We start from the raw sequence: 14,803 nt of genomic DNA on the forward strand, positions 1-14,803 counted from the left end.
TGCAGTTAATCTGACAATTTATCATGCATCGAGTGTCATAGCCAAAGGTTTCATATCTTGCAGATTTCCAATTTCATGCTCATGCACCTTCTTCCAATTTCAGTTAAGAACATGCAAAAGAGGCGTGCAGATGATACATACTAATTTCCATAAGCAAATGATCGATAGCCCAGCTTACATGTCGATCCTTGAAAATTCTCACAGGGCATCTCGAGCTGCAATCCTGCAGGTGATTGCATCGGCGAGGGAAGATATTGCCAATTCCTGTGGGGATACTTTATAGTGCTGTAAAAGGTCAACGAAAAAAAAAACATCTTTATCATTATAGAGAAAAACAAAAGTGAGAAGAATACAGCATGGCCCAAAATAAATAAATAAACATATAAAATTCAAACCTTTTGGATCTGTGCATGGTTAGCTCTCCCTTCCAACTCTTCCAAATCAATCTCTTTGCCACTGATGAGCTTCTCAATATCCTTCATCTAGTAAAGTTGAAATTCTTTCTTAATGCAATATTAGACTATCGAAAATTTAAATGCAAATGGCAATACGATTGAACATCCCATGAAAAGAATAGGATGGTTAAAAAAATGGATAATGTAACTACTAACTACAGACAGATGAGCCCCGATCCTCTTATTGAACTTTCCGGTGATGGACAAGTAGGGCAATCAAAGAACAGTCCAATTTTAGATCATGGGGATAAATGTGGCCAATTATATGTCAATATATTCATAAATGTGGATATTTTGGTATCAGGGAAGGAGATGCAACTAGAAGCTGAAACTGTTAAAAAGTTGTGTTGCAGTATTGAGAAAACATCATCGTATTGCATTATCGAGAATACATCACAATTAACTGAAAGGCTTCCAATGCTGCTTGACGTTGAGTTATATTTGCAATCATAAAATTCCACTCAAGTTGTAAAATTCTACCATATATTTGCTCACTGCAAAATAAACATTAAGTTATATATTGAGCAATCACACATTCCGATGTTAAACGTACAAGTCATAACACATGTGCCACTTCATTCATATTATTCATATATTAAAAACTATTTCCAAGTAACATGCTGGGAATCTGAGCGCTTTCACAATACCTCATCATGAGAAGCACCAAAACGAGCTGCAAGAATGTAGGTTGTATCATCAGAAATTCCACATCTCTTCAAGGACTCTGTTATCTAGCAAAATATTAAATTTCACAGCAATTATTCAGCAGAACAACTAAGATAAATTGATCGAGCTGGAATGAACTACGGCAGATCAGTACATGCTTGGATCCAGAATAATTATAAACTAGCTCCGAATGAAGAGTACGCGTTGACAGTGATTCCCTTGATTTGGCAAGAAGTGCCTTATGCGCTGCTGCTAAAACAGGAAAGACATCCGGTATCTGTTCCATTAGCAATAAGAATGGCATCAGGATAAAATCTGCGCATGCTCACGGGAACAAATAGAAAGCTATACGCGGTATCACATGTACAATATGAATAAATTACAGGAATTTTACCATTAATAAATAGAAAGGAGGACAGTATTCTGTACATAAATAAAACATGGACAGATTAGTCTGAATCTAGCCTTAAAAAATAAAATGAAAAATAACATACAAGCGATGCATTGAGAAGGGCCACTTCTGGTTCTAGCCTTCCAGCCCGCATAGCATCAAGAAGCTCCCTGAAAATTAACAGTTCATAAAAATTATGATCTGATCATAATGGTCATTCGAAAAAGATAATAATACCAATCTCCTTTCCCTAAGCTTATTTAAGGCAATTCATTATATATGGCTGATTTTTCATGCCACAGATCAAAGACCTGGGCATACCAGCGTTGGTCGAAGAAACACAAGAAATTGAAGCTTCTTCCCAAGCCAGAGCCTCTGATAATCATTTGTGAGGTCATGGAACCCCAACAATGACCGTGGCCCTTCCTCCGTAGATGCATCACATAAAACTCTGCTTACCTTGCAGGTGATGCAAGGAGGACGGTCAGTGCCGCTAATTAAAATTTATTTATCTTGCCAATTATATGTCAATATATTCATAATTGTAAATATTTTGCTATAGGAAATGAAACCATCAGTTCATTATTTAAATAAGGAACCTAACAAACAATTTGTGCGTTTCATGTCTTTCTGTAAAGTACCAACCCTTCATATCCATATAGATATACACATAAATATTTAATGGACTTTGCCAGGCCATACAGTTCAGATAGGAAGGAACATTTTGATCTGCAAGGCCATATGGAGTGCTTAATGTACTGTAGCATTATGTATCAGTGTTGCATGGGCATGGATATTAGAATCAGACTCGGACATATATCCAAGCGATTGACTCGACAAAAGGGAAAAAGAGGGATATGGGGATATATAGAATAAATTACAATTTTAACTAATTTATATTTTATATCAAACAAATATCAACAAGATATTGTCCCTTAAGGTCTTCCAGTACATATGTTTATCATTCGAATTTCCAAGTAATTTAAGGATATAAGAAAGACAACAATTTGCATAACTATTTCAACACCTACATCCTTGACCAAACACCAGAAAGAACAAATGCTCCCTTCTAACAAGAAGGTGAAGAGTCAAACTCATTATTGGAAGACTCCAACTCCACACCAGTCTTTAAGAGTGGAGACCATAGAACTTCACAAGCATCCAGGTGTTCGATATATATCCGACTTGGAAACATGGATTTTTGGAGCCGAAAATATTATTTTCGGATTTTCATATTACACTGACTCAGTGTCCTGCTTGATCTCTATACACTCATTCAAACATTTTTTCCTTGGTGTTCTTGGTTGATTAACAAAATTAGTTCATCCATATCCTTACTGATTCTGCACATTCTCTAAAGGTCATGAGTAAAATTTCCTTTCTTCAGGATGACCATAATTTGTCTGGTGCATGTTCTAACAAAGGCATGCTTCTCATTTTTATGACTCATCGATGAGGCTGCACCTCTGATTGGCGTCCTCTGGAGGCATTTCTGTGTCATTTTGCATGGATTCTCATCCTCAATCATATAACATCACATAAATTTAATGGAAAGCCATGCTCATTGCATAGAAAAGAAGTGTTTGATGTTATTGAAAGAAAGGAACAAAATTTTGTGAAATGAATCATGACAAATTAAAAGCTATAATCAGAGAGCTCTGATTTTAAAAATAAGCTTAATTTGCTAATGTTTTTTCCCCCATTTTTTTTTTTATAGATAGAGACGGATCATTTTAGTCTAAAGGCAGCAATAAGGTGCGACAAGCATGAATTCATCCAAATAGGGAGAGAAAGGATGCAACCATCAGAGGGGGATCGCATCGGCAAGATCATTCATTAGCGACCGGACGGGTATGAAAGCATCAGAACACATGAAAGAGGAGACATAAGAAGCAGATATGATCATCTTATTATTTGGAAAATAAGTAGGAGAGAGAGAGAAAGGGGGTGGAGGAAAGAGGGGGGGAAGAGAGGCTGACTTGCTGTTGGTGACGTCGGTGAAGAGGGCGAGGGAGAGACTGCTCTCGTTCACCTGGAAATCCTTCATCGCTCTCTTCGCTCTATCTCTCTTTCTCTCCTAGGCTTCGAGGAAGGCAGGAAGAGGAAACCTGGCTAACGATGTGATCTGATAGCGCACGTAGTCGACGCGTTGAGCAACGCCGAGGTGGAGCTCCCGCCGAGGGCGATGGAGAAACCTCAAGAAGGAAGCCGGTGCCCTTGTGGGTACCGCAAGGGCCGATACGTGGTCTAGGTTGGGCCCGGTGCCCTTGTCGCCATCCAGAGCCCGTCTATGAAAACTGAAAAGCCTGGCCCGAGCCCAACTCGACGAATGAAGAACAACGGGAGGGAAGACGGCGACGGCTGCTACAAATCTAAAATACCATAAAAACCTACCATGCTGAGTTTGATCTAATGATTCTAGAGTGGAGTGAGTTCATCCTTCCACAAATATACACCTTCATACATGGCTGCCTCAAGCTGGGAGAAAATTTAAAGGAGATTTATATGTCGACCAGATCATCCAACATGGAAAGACTTGGAGTTCCAACTGGCTTGTCGGCATTGTATTTTGGCAAGATGTTTTATTCCCAGCAAGCGATTTGATTAGAATCTACCTAAAGGATCCCGAAAATTACCAACAGGACCACATTATCAATTTTTTATATTTTCTTTTTATGATGTAAAGAGGAGGCAAAAGGAGCCACCCAGCTTTTATTGAAGATTAATCAAACTTACAACAGAGATGAGAGGCGGAAATGAATTATATTGACAAGAGAGAAAGGGAACAAATTTGAGAAAAAAAATCACGAAATATATTTTTAACATTAAAGACTTGCGGACAAAATATTTCTTTTAAAAAAAAAAGTCAAGTTTTTTTTTTTTTTGGTAAGTCGGCTGCTCATATAGCTCATATATGAGCATAATCAGCTACATTACTACCAAGAACGCTACATAAAATTGAACGAGCAGAAGGAACTAAACTGAAGGAGTTAAGTTTCAAATAGTGGCATATGTACGTATGGACATGCGTGCACTCGCACACCAACAATTGAATTATGGCATGTACCTGAGCTCCCCACACGAACCCGCATTCTCTTGCCGTGGATAAAGAAAAGTAGAAAACTCTTGAACCATCATTGTTGGTTCAACGGTCTCCAGTAATAAAAAGAAAGCTCTTCTCTTATGAAGAGTTCAAAAACGAAAATTAACTATATATTGATCATGGCAGTTAGATCTACTCTTAAAGCATTAAACAACTTTTTCATTTTTCAAAAATGTCAAAATTATTATCTTATATTCTCCAAAAAAAGAAAAAAGGGAGTCCAAGCAAAAAGTGCAAAAAGTGCAGACTGGCCGAGATTAATGCTTCCCTTGATATAGAGTCCAAGAAACGTAAAAAGATGTCATATGGCCAACAGAATCGCATGAGATCTGAAAAGCCAATACGCAGGCCTGCTTTCTGAATGGAATTTTTACAGCCGTATGTGTTCGAAATTAACCTGCGACCGCTCGCTGTAATTAGAAGAGAGAGAGAGAGAGAGAGAGAGAGAGAGCTCTAAAACGATCACAGCCATCAGATTTTGAACTCCTCAAAAAAATCTAACTTGCCGTTGTTCCGCTTAACACCAAGATATTGTAAAGCAAAGAGTATCAAGTAAGCCTAAAAATTGCAGCTAAATTCTTATTCTTTTGCTATTTCAAGAAAGGATATATGTGAAATGATAGCGAAAGAAAGTGGATAAAGCTACCTCTTTCTCGAAAATAGCTCGAATTTTTTGTTACTTTTCATAAAGTATATTCAGACTATTGTTGCATGCAGGTTGTTCGAATTTTTTGATTGTAATGGTGTTTGGTCATGTAATTTAGAACTGTGTTTGCATAATATATAACGCGCGGCGAGGTTATTGAAAAATTGAAATATTGAAGAGTCATCTCAAGCAAACCTTGCGTGGAAAAGATTTGGGCAAACTTAAATATTTCGTGGGATTAAATTATGCAATCTCATACAGAAGGATGTGACTAATTTATTACATGCAGACCCGAATGTAATGTCCAAAGCTTTCATCTGCAACATGCACGTTCTTGGATCACGAGAAGGAAAGAATTAGTCCGAGGGTGCCCCCATTGGAGCAGGCTTGGATTTTTTTGCTGTAGTAAATGATGAGAAGGAGCCAGAGCATCTGGGTTTCAAACCACATGCGCGTTTTTAGTTTCGGCGTCCGCACTGGCGGAGAGCTGGGCCGGAAATCATCCCGCTGCGGTCCAGCGGCGAAGGGCCGCATCCCTGAGCGATCCGCAATGAGAGGTCGAGATCCGTCCTGGGTCCCCACCCTCGCAAGGCAGGCGTGATGCGTCACGACGCCATGTACATCTATGTGCATTGGACGTCACGACCCACCTTTAATTTTATTAAATTAAAAAGAGCACCCAAAAAAAATCTACCCCCCACCTTTAAAAAATTCCTTCATACAAAAATTAAACGGATCCTTTTGGACCAGCATGCATCAGCTGCAATTCCATGGTTTGACTTGGATCATGAACAAGCTGTCTCAAGCGATAAAACTCATGATGCTAGTTTTCTATAGTAGAAAATTTTAAAAATATCCACTCATTTGAGAGATCAAAATTATTTTTTTCTTAGCATATAACTCTTGTCAGATGATTCATCAAGATCAAGCTCCAAACTCATAGGACCTTATGGCTCCTCTTTGAGTGGATATTATATTGCTTAAGGATAGTTTGGACATTTTTTAGTTAGTTTTTGGTATGGCATTTAAGTTCCATTTAAGTTAATAATTTGATTAATATTTTTTGAATTATGAATTAAAGAATTAGATAAAAATAAATCTCAAAAGTAAAAATAGAATTTTCAAATTACTGAATATTAGTATAATTTATTTCTAATTTTATAATTTATTAATTATTTAGAAGTTATTTTGATTTTTTACGTGGGATAAATGGATTTGCTAACATCGTTTATTTAGATTGGATGGATGCAGCCCGTAATTACAAGAAATATATATTTTTAAAAAAAATATAATTTATTAAAAAATAAATTTTAAAGGTCACACTATATTTGTTCTTTACCGTACTCTCGCCCTCCAAAAATCAGGGGAGAGAAAGACGGATGGGAGGGAAGGGACGTTAGCGCGAGAGTCTGTCGGCCCCTCCTGAAGGAGTCGCCGTCTGGAGCGCGAGATCACGTGAAGCACCGCGGTCACGTCGTTCTTCCCAACGCTCGCCTGACCCACACCTAAAGTTACCCCCCTTTAACTTTGCAACCAGCGTCTCTTCTCGCCTCTTCTGGCAGTCGGGTTTTTCCAATGGCATGTAAAAGCGACCCATATATATATATATATATATATATATATATATATATATATATATATATCAATTAATTAGGCATACTTTTGCTTCCATGTAGGTACAGAGAAAGAAAGGGAGGGAGGGGGGATGAATTCCTGATCCAGAAAAGAATATATAATATTAATAATCCAATCTTTCTGCCTAAATTATATGTTTTGATTTTCACTATCTAATAAGTGATCAGAAAAGGTACGCTGCTTTTGTTTTTATTTTTCTCAAAAGTAAAATTAATTGTTGATTAAAAAGGAGAAAGTGCGCATAAGTGTTTAACTTTTGTTTTTTAAAGTACTTTTTTCTTTTCAGCACCTTGTTGGATGTTAAATCTTTTAACTTAATCTCATTCTTCTGAACCAACAAAATAAGATTTAATTATCACTTCAGAAAGTCACCATCATTTGGCAGAACTTTTGGGCTCTGCCAAACGGGCCTTAGTCACCCGATGGATGCAACTATAATTTAGCATCTTTTCTTATCACCGGATGCAACTATAATTTAGCATCTTTTCTTATCACCCAGCGTAACGCGAGCCGTCCATTCTTTAGCATTTTCGGATATTTCCTTTACATTCTTGTCTACATTATACACCCAATTGAATGCAACATCGCGTTGCCCCGACATTACCTTTTCGCAGGCACATCATACGAGAGCCAATCCATTAACAAGCGAGCAAAAATGGTTGCAAAGTCGGCGTCTCGCCACCAAGGTGGTAGCCTAGTGGTACTGGACAGCAATTCTAACCACAAGGTCCCAAGTTCGAATCGCTGCGGCGACGATTAAATTGTGGACCGGAGCTCACTACTTTGGCCACTGCTTGGACTTGTGGTGTAGGACCGCTCTTGAACCGCTAGTAGCCGGGGTCGTGCCGGGTGTGACGTACTCACACGTGGGACTCGAGCCAGAGCTCAGAGGAGTAGCTGAGCCGGGCCCACGGGTGGGGAGGGTATGAGTAAAACCGGTCGGGGTGCCCAACACACGGCCATTTCTGCCCGCATCGAACATTCTCCTGGCGGGGCGGGAGCCCAGTGGGGGCTGCTACGCGGGGGTGGGCTTGTCCCTTCCTCCCCCCTACCCCTTTTGCTTTAGCAAAAAAAAAAAAAAAAAAATTCGGCGTCTGCATGGAACCCCTCCCCATGTGAACCCCTCCCCATGTGTCACACGTGTGTGTTACCTAATTGCAATAGCACCCCCTATACAGATACACATGAGAAACCCAAAGTAGCACCTTCTGCTCATAAGGAAACTTTCCCACCCACTTTCGAAAGAATGCTTAGTACAACCCAACAGAACATTTAATGAATTTTGTCCTACCATTTTCCCCTACTATCTTGTGCAACCTTGTTCCAAAGATATGTTGTCACCCTACTCTTTTAAAATAGGAAAATAAATTACAGGTGGCAATCCGATTAGGTCGAATCAGATACAGATCAAATTGGATATAGGATCGATCAAAAATCTATCAATCTAGCTCTAACCTGTTTATTAAACGGCTCAAAAATTTAATTTCGAATTTGATTATTTCGTTAAACAGGTAATCCGATCCGATCTATCGAATCAAAAATTAAAAAGTCTAAGCAGGTTATGCATTGTCGCTCCTAAAATAAATATTGTCAAGTCCAACCCAATCGAGCAAACCCGGCACGATCCGCCTAAATCAAGACCTATTTGATTCAAAAATATTTCATTAAAATTTAGGATCATAACACAAACACTATAATTTATCTACATACGAGGTGGGATTCGCATTGGGTAGTTCTTGTAAAATTTGACCCGAACTCACTTTTGTAGACCGCCTCAACTTGATCAACTTTATCCTAGGATGATTCTAAACCTTAAAAATTAAGCTCGATCTTCAAGTACAAATTTCAATGGCACCGCCTATTCCGAACACCTGGCATCTGTGCTGGTGCATTACTTCTAGACAAGCGGAATCAAATTAAAGTAGGTAGCATATTATTGATTATGGGCTTCTGGAGAGCAAAAAGAAGGCCGACCTATCCGTGCCATGATTAAGACTAGGTTTTGATACAGTTTAAGGACCGAATTCAGAATCTTTAGTTGTTAACCGGAGATGTGTGATCATGGAACACCTGCCGGTTCATAATGACCGGCTAGCTTATTGGTAACTTGGAACATTCCACAGGAGTCTTTGTCCTGGCAAAAAGGAAACAAAAGAAAAGGAGGGACCGTGGAGGTAATTGGTGAAGACTACAGATACCTGCATCAAAGAAGAGGCGGCCATAACAAACAGCATCCAACGCTGGTGAGTCAAGTGGCCGCAAAGCTCCTAGTTTGTGATGGACACGTGGTTGGTCGGAGCGGAGGAGAAGCTTGGAGGATTCACGTCTTTCACCACGCGCTTATCCGGTACCGCGTGACCGGAAATTGACGCGCGTAACAAATATCTAGTGGTTTTTCGTTGTCCGATCAAAAAAAAAAAAATGAAGCTTATCTCACCGTACTAATCTGTATTCCCTAGTTTTTCCCACATTTTTAAATATGTTATATTTTTTTATTTTTCTGCGTCTACATGAAATCCACCAGCATTGCAAAGGGAGACGCAGCTGGCAGGCACAAACTAATCGTTTCGCCTTGTCTTTCGAGGGAAGGACCCACAGACTGTCAGATTACGACCAATAACAGAGTTGCACGTCATCTGTGTAGATCTTTTCCGTGAAATTGCTAGGCATTTTCGCTTCTCTCTCTCTCTCGCTCTCTCCATATATGGGAGAGCGGGCATGCCAGGCTGCGAGGCCATAGAGAAGAGCGGAGGAGCGTTGGTACGTGAGGCGGTTCGGGTGATTCCAGCAGTCATCCAGGCCAGTCGTCGTCGTCTTCCTCCGGTGGGTGGAAATAAATCGGCATCGGGGCCGAGCATCGACTCGGTCCCGGTGAAGATTAATTCCTTCTCGGTCTAATTTTTCTTTCAGTTCCTTCTTGCCTCCAGCTGTGCTCCTGGATCCATCTATTCGATGCATGCTTGCTTGACCTTGCCTCTGTTTGCTTTTTTCTGAAGTCCATCTTACTTTGGAAGGCCTGGGTTTCGATTGGGGTGGCCGGAAATGGGAGTTCAGGTCGCTGGGACCTGCTCGCATTGGTCGTCGCAGCTGTTGCCCGCCCATGCCCCCTCTTCTTCCTCCCACATTTTGGCCTCCTTTTTCTCCCCCCTCTGCTCCTGGGGAGGTGGAGGCATCATCTCCGGCGATCGCACCCTCCCGTATCACGTCGCCGACCACCACCGCCGATCGCCCTTCCTCGGGTCCAGGTTGCTGCCCAGGAATCGATCCTCGGAGATCCTGAAAGGAAGGGGAAGGCGAAGAACAGAGCAAAACCTACGGAGGGCTTCCAGCGCGAGCCTTGAAAGTTTCGCTTATAACAACGACGACGAGGAGGAATTCGTGACGAGGCTCCAGGAATTAGCCTTCCAACTCGAGCAACTAGAGGAAGACGATGGCACGGAATCCAGGATCCACTCTGAATCTAGGAGAAATCAAGAAGCAGAGAGCAGATGCGGCGCTAGTACTAGCTATGATGATGCCTTCTCCTCCACCTCCTACTCTTTTTCTTCTTCTTCTTCCCTACTATCCTCCTCTGAGCCCTCGGCCGATCACCCCTGTCTCTCCGGCTGGCTGGAGCCGCCGGACTGGCCGGCTAGCATGGAGCGGAATGCCAACAGCGTGGATCTGCCGCTCTCGCTGCGTATTATCAAGCGGAAGAAGCAGCAGCGGTGGGTGGAGGGGTCCTCGTTGAGGGAGGCGACTTGCTGCTCCGTGAAGAAGGCCTTCTCCTCCATGGTGTTCATCGTCCAGGAGCTTCATAGCTTCGCCCTGCAAATGCGACAGACCCTCTTCTACGAGGATATCCAGGGGATCCTAGCCAGGGTCCAGCAGGAGATCCATGCTTCCTTCGTCTGGCTCTTTCAGCGGATCTTCTCCTGCACCCCGACCCTCATGGTCTCCCTCATGCTCCTCCTTGCCAACTACACCGTCTACTCCATGGGCCACTCCGCCATCGCCGCGCCCAATTTTGCGCCGCCCCACCGATCGGCCGCCGTCATCACCCAGCACCAGCAGGAGAGTAAAAACCAGCCGAGGTTCGATCATTCCTCCATCAAAACATTCTCAGTCACCGGGAGAACGGCCGCCGTCGGAGGGAGCGGCGGAGGCGGCGGACGGAAGGTGAGGCCGGTGGCGGGGGCCACGGATGACGGACGCTCCGACGGATCCTCTTCGTCGTCGTACCGCAGCCACACGATTCCTCCCGACGGGATCGCGACGGCCCCGGCGACAGGAGGCGGAGAGGAGGAGAATTCGTCCGCTGCAGTGGAAGAGGAGGCGGCAAGGACTTGGAGCAAAACAGTGGAGGAAGCTTCTAGTATGCAAGCTAGCTCGAGGGACGGGGCGCTGATGGACCCCGACACGTTGAAGCGGCTGGTGTCGCCCGTTACGGTGGAGTTGGAACCGGATGAGTGCTCGGACTACCTGCGGACGGAGCTCAACTACGAGCAGTTTCTGGCCCAAGAGCCCGACAATCCCCTCCTCCTCTCCAACTTCGCCCAGTTCCTCTATCTCGTCCTCCACGACCACGACAGGTGATCTAATTTTCTAAGTACTCATAATAATTAATAATCACTTGATCCCTTGGTTTGGTGTCGCATAACAGTTCCGGGGATTGAGTATTTCTTTTGGAGCTCGAATGCTCGGCAGGTCGTTTCGACCCCATTTTTCGGCAGTCCTACATTTTCTTGGTTTACGTTTTAGCCGTCGATTATTATTAGTGGTGCCTTCTTCTTCGCACCTATTCGACGAAATTACCTGTGGAGATTGTTTGATGGTGTATTACGGTGGGACTTGTTTGTTGGCTTATTTTTGGTTTGGTCTGTCTGAGAAGATAGAACAATGGTGTTGGGTGATGGCATTTGCAGGGCCGAGCATTACTTCAAGAGGGCGGTGCGAACGGAGCCGGTGGACGCGGAGGCGCTCAGCCGTTATGCGAGCTTCCTGTGGCTAGCGCGGAAGGATCTGGCAGCGGCGGAGGAGAGCTACTTGGAAGCCATCGCCGCGGATCCCGGCAACACCGTCCACGCCGCCAACTACGCGCATTTCCTGTGGAGCACCGGAGGCGAGGACACCTGCTACCCTCTCGATGCCAACGATGCGTAGGCGGCGGCAAAGCAGCAGCGAAGAAAAGGGCGGCATTCGAGCGGCGGACAAAACATAAAGAAGGGGACATGGCATTTATATTAGTATGAGAATATCGTAGCAGCGAGATGTCGTACTTATACACGCTCGGAAAGGTGGTGGCAGCAATCATGCACCGCCTTCTCTTGGATTGTCAGGGACGCGGAGAGCGCGAGGTAGCGTTCATCCCGATCGAGGGAAATGATCCTTTGCGAGGGCATGAGCTGGGATGACTACCAGGCGGCAATTTTCTTCCCGTGGCGGGTGTGGCCCGGTGAGTCATGAGCTCTTCTTTTAAGACTTTTGCCTACTGGCGTGGGGATGGGTCCGCTGGCCTCTCGCCGCTGCTGCGTGATCTCCGTGCAAGACTTTTTGTGTATCTCTGTTCTCAAAAGAAAATACTGTGCATCTCTTGAGAACCGAGTGGGAGCCTACTCCCAAGTGGATTGCTTCTTGTAATTAGCACCGACTTTAAAAAACAGGAAAGTCTTCCTTGCTTCCATTCCGGCCGCGGCTATTTTTCTCAGCAAACTTGGCGTTCTCTCTACATTTTCCAGTCTTTTCATCCATCTAATAGGGTGGTGGTTGTGGAAAGCCTGGAGCTTCAGTTTGCCATCTCCAATTGGTGGGCATGTGACGAGCTTGCGAGCTGAAATGATGCAAACTGTGACTGCTCAATTTTGCTTGCAATACCAACGCCCTTTGCTCGGCCTAACCACCTTGAAATATATGGTGTCATTGATTTTTTAAAATATTTTTTTTGAAGTAAGGTTTTGATTGGACCATAATTTCGATACATACATAGGGTGCAGAAATTGAATTTAGAAGTTGTTTTTATTCCAAAGAATATTGCAAATCTATGTAACGATCCTCTTTTAAGATAATAACCACTATGATGAAACAATAAGATAACAAACAGAAAAGTTTCTACTGTTAATATAGGTATTGATGGGGGAAAAAGTGGACCACCACACAAGATACAATTAAAGCATCTGAATCCGACGGCAAGCGTAACCTCAACAAGCACGATCTCAACAGGCATGACCTCGGCAGGAACGGTTTTGGCACGCACGATCTCGGCTGAGCAAAACCGAATTGACCTCGGGCCGATCCCGACTCCACCAACAGTCAAGCCGGTCCGCCTAAGGAAAGGACCATCAAATCCTCCATATCCGGGATTAAATTCCGCCGTCTTTGCCACAACGGTTGTCAATATTTAAATCCATGCAATCTCAACCGATCGCCAGCTAGCCCGAAATCTCGGGCTATATAAGGTAACTCATTTAAACCAAGATTTGCACAATCATGCCCGATCGTGTGCAACCGCTACACCCCCTCCTATAAAAAAGGGGGAACTCTAGGAAGATCATGTTCTCCTGGGGCCAGAAAACACCTCTAAATTAATTTCATTATCTCTAAAGCCCCTTTCTGACTTAAGCATCCGAAGGCCTTCGCTGGAACCCCCGGGCAGGCTTCTTGCAGATCCGCCAGTGACAGCCGTCCGCCACCGCGCCGGCAGCAGAAGCGCCTCCTCCTTGGCTCGCAGTCGCCCCCGGGTCTATTTTCCAGCAACAGATATGATAGGCCCTTTCAAAGTTGGTCTAATAAGTGCTGCTGCTAATTTTTGAACCGAGGTTGGAACGCTTTTCGGCTTGCTTTGAAGCCGGTGAGAACCGAATTGAATGAGATCGGATGAGACCGAGGTGAGGAAGAACTGATCTCTTTCTTCGCTACTTTTCAAGAAGTCTATTTGGCGGAAAATTTTTGGTGTGGGATCCTCTGATGATTAAATTAGAAAAGTAGAGCAACTGTATGGAAAAGAGAAAATTTGTAGAAAATAGTTTCCAAAATAAGCTTAACTAAGAATCTTTCCATTTCTTTGTATAAGGCAGAAAATAAATCAGTTATCTGATTTGGTATAGCATGCCTTAATTGCTTGTATCTTGATAGTATAGTCGGCACCACATTTACGTGGTAACAATCGTGCGAGTAGCACGCAACGGCGGCAATCACATTGATCACGTATTACCTGCAGTGCCACTATAATTGCTGGTCTGAGGAGAACGACACCTCGGTTTTATCCAAAGTTATTGGTGCGGACACCAGTGCCAGGTCAGCCGGTCGCCACAGGATCCAGCCAGCTCAGCGGGTTCCAGCCGATTCAGCCAGCCTGATTTTATTTTAGATTGATTTATTTTATGTTGATTGGGTTTATTTACATATTGTCATTTGGGTTTATTTGCATATTGTCATTTTAGGAGCTTTTTGGAATTATTTTATTTGTAGGGGTTATTTGTTATTTTGTGACCCTATATATATGGGTCCATCCTGATGTTTAGGGTTTAATGAATGAATGATTGCATGAAAATTAATCTTCTTCTTCCTCCTCTCCTCTCCTCTTTCTCTTCTTCTTCCCCTCTTTCTCTCCTCTTTCTCTCTGCATTCCAATCCCTACATCCGTCCTGCGTCAGCTTTGGTATCAGAGCAGGGCTGACTTTGCCTCTGTTGCTGAAGTCGAAGGATCCGGTTTATGGACGGACCCCCGCCGATTCCTTTTCGGCCTTTTCCTCACCTGTATTTTGCTAGATCATTTGCACCGCAAACGCCGGAACGCACGGAAGGTCGTCGCACGGCACGCACCCCGAAGAAGAAGGGTCACTCCATTTCTTCCTTATTCTCTTCCCTATTCATCACCTCACCCGCTGTGAAGAAAAAAGAAGTGAAACCCTCCTGTCGGTCGGCTGCTA

At 43.4% G+C, this 14,803-nt stretch overlaps 2 protein-coding genes across 4 annotated transcripts; one reads left to right on the forward strand and one right to left on the reverse strand.

The window, feature by feature from the left end:
* Positions 1–3,979, reverse strand: LOC103715053 (EKC/KEOPS complex subunit TPRKB). Its single transcript, XM_008802559.3, has 6 exons — positions 3,492–3,979; positions 1,616–1,682; positions 1,276–1,398; positions 1,103–1,186; positions 396–482; positions 1–285 (listed from the first exon to the last, which is right to left on the reverse strand). The coding sequence occupies exons 1-6, from the start codon at positions 3,557–3,559 to the stop codon at positions 199–201; spliced, it is 516 nt and encodes a 171-aa protein (XP_008800781.1). The 5' UTR covers positions 3,560–3,979; the 3' UTR covers positions 1–198.
* A 5,587-nt stretch (positions 3,980–9,566) lies between these two features.
* LOC120103651 lies at positions 9,567–12,561 on the forward strand. Of its 3 annotated transcripts, none has more exons than XM_039132232.1 (3): positions 9,567–9,719; positions 9,893–11,467; positions 11,801–12,561. In XM_039132232.1, the coding sequence occupies exons 2-3, from the start codon at positions 9,939–9,941 to the stop codon at positions 12,036–12,038; spliced, it is 1,767 nt and encodes a 588-aa protein (XP_038988160.1). In that variant the 5' UTR covers positions 9,567–9,719; positions 9,893–9,938; the 3' UTR covers positions 12,039–12,561. The 3 variants fall into 3 exon arrangements, with proteins under 3 accessions (XP_038988160.1, XP_038988161.1, XP_038988162.1); XM_039132234.1 differs by having other exon boundaries at positions 9,607–9,719; positions 9,911–11,467; XM_039132233.1 differs by having other exon boundaries at positions 9,606–11,467.
* The last annotated feature ends 2,242 nt before the right edge of the window (positions 12,562–14,803 follow it).

Source organism: Phoenix dactylifera, chromosome 12 (assembly GCF_009389715.1).
Source record: "Phoenix dactylifera cultivar Barhee BC4 chromosome 12, palm_55x_up_171113_PBpolish2nd_filt_p, whole genome shotgun sequence".
In the NCBI taxonomy this organism is placed as follows: domain Eukaryota; kingdom Viridiplantae; phylum Streptophyta; class Magnoliopsida; order Arecales; family Arecaceae; genus Phoenix; species Phoenix dactylifera.

What these genes read in the sequence shown, in the direction of transcription:
- LOC120103651 (XM_039132232.1), top strand. Translation starts at nt 9,939, where the DNA reads ATGGGAGTTCAGGTCGCTGGGACCTGCTCGCATTGGTCGTCGCAGCTG. An exon ending in GTCCTCCACGACCACGACAG is followed by an intron (nt 11,468 to 11,800) that starts GTGATCTAATTT and finishes TGGCATTTGCAG; the next exon opens with GGCCGAGCATTACTTCAAGA.
- LOC103715053 (XM_008802559.3), bottom strand. Translation starts at nt 3,559, where the DNA reads ATGAAGGATTTCCAGGTGAACGAGAGCAGTCTCTCCCTCGCCCTCTTC. An exon ending in TTGGTGCTTCTCATGATGAG is followed by an intron (nt 483 to 1,102) that starts GTATTGTGAAAG and finishes CAACTTTACTAG; the next exon opens with ATGAAGGATATTGAGAAGCT. An exon ending in ACCATGCACAGATCCAAAAG is followed by an intron (nt 286 to 395) that starts GTTTGAATTTTA and finishes GACCTTTTACAG; the next exon opens with CACTATAAAGTATCCCCACA.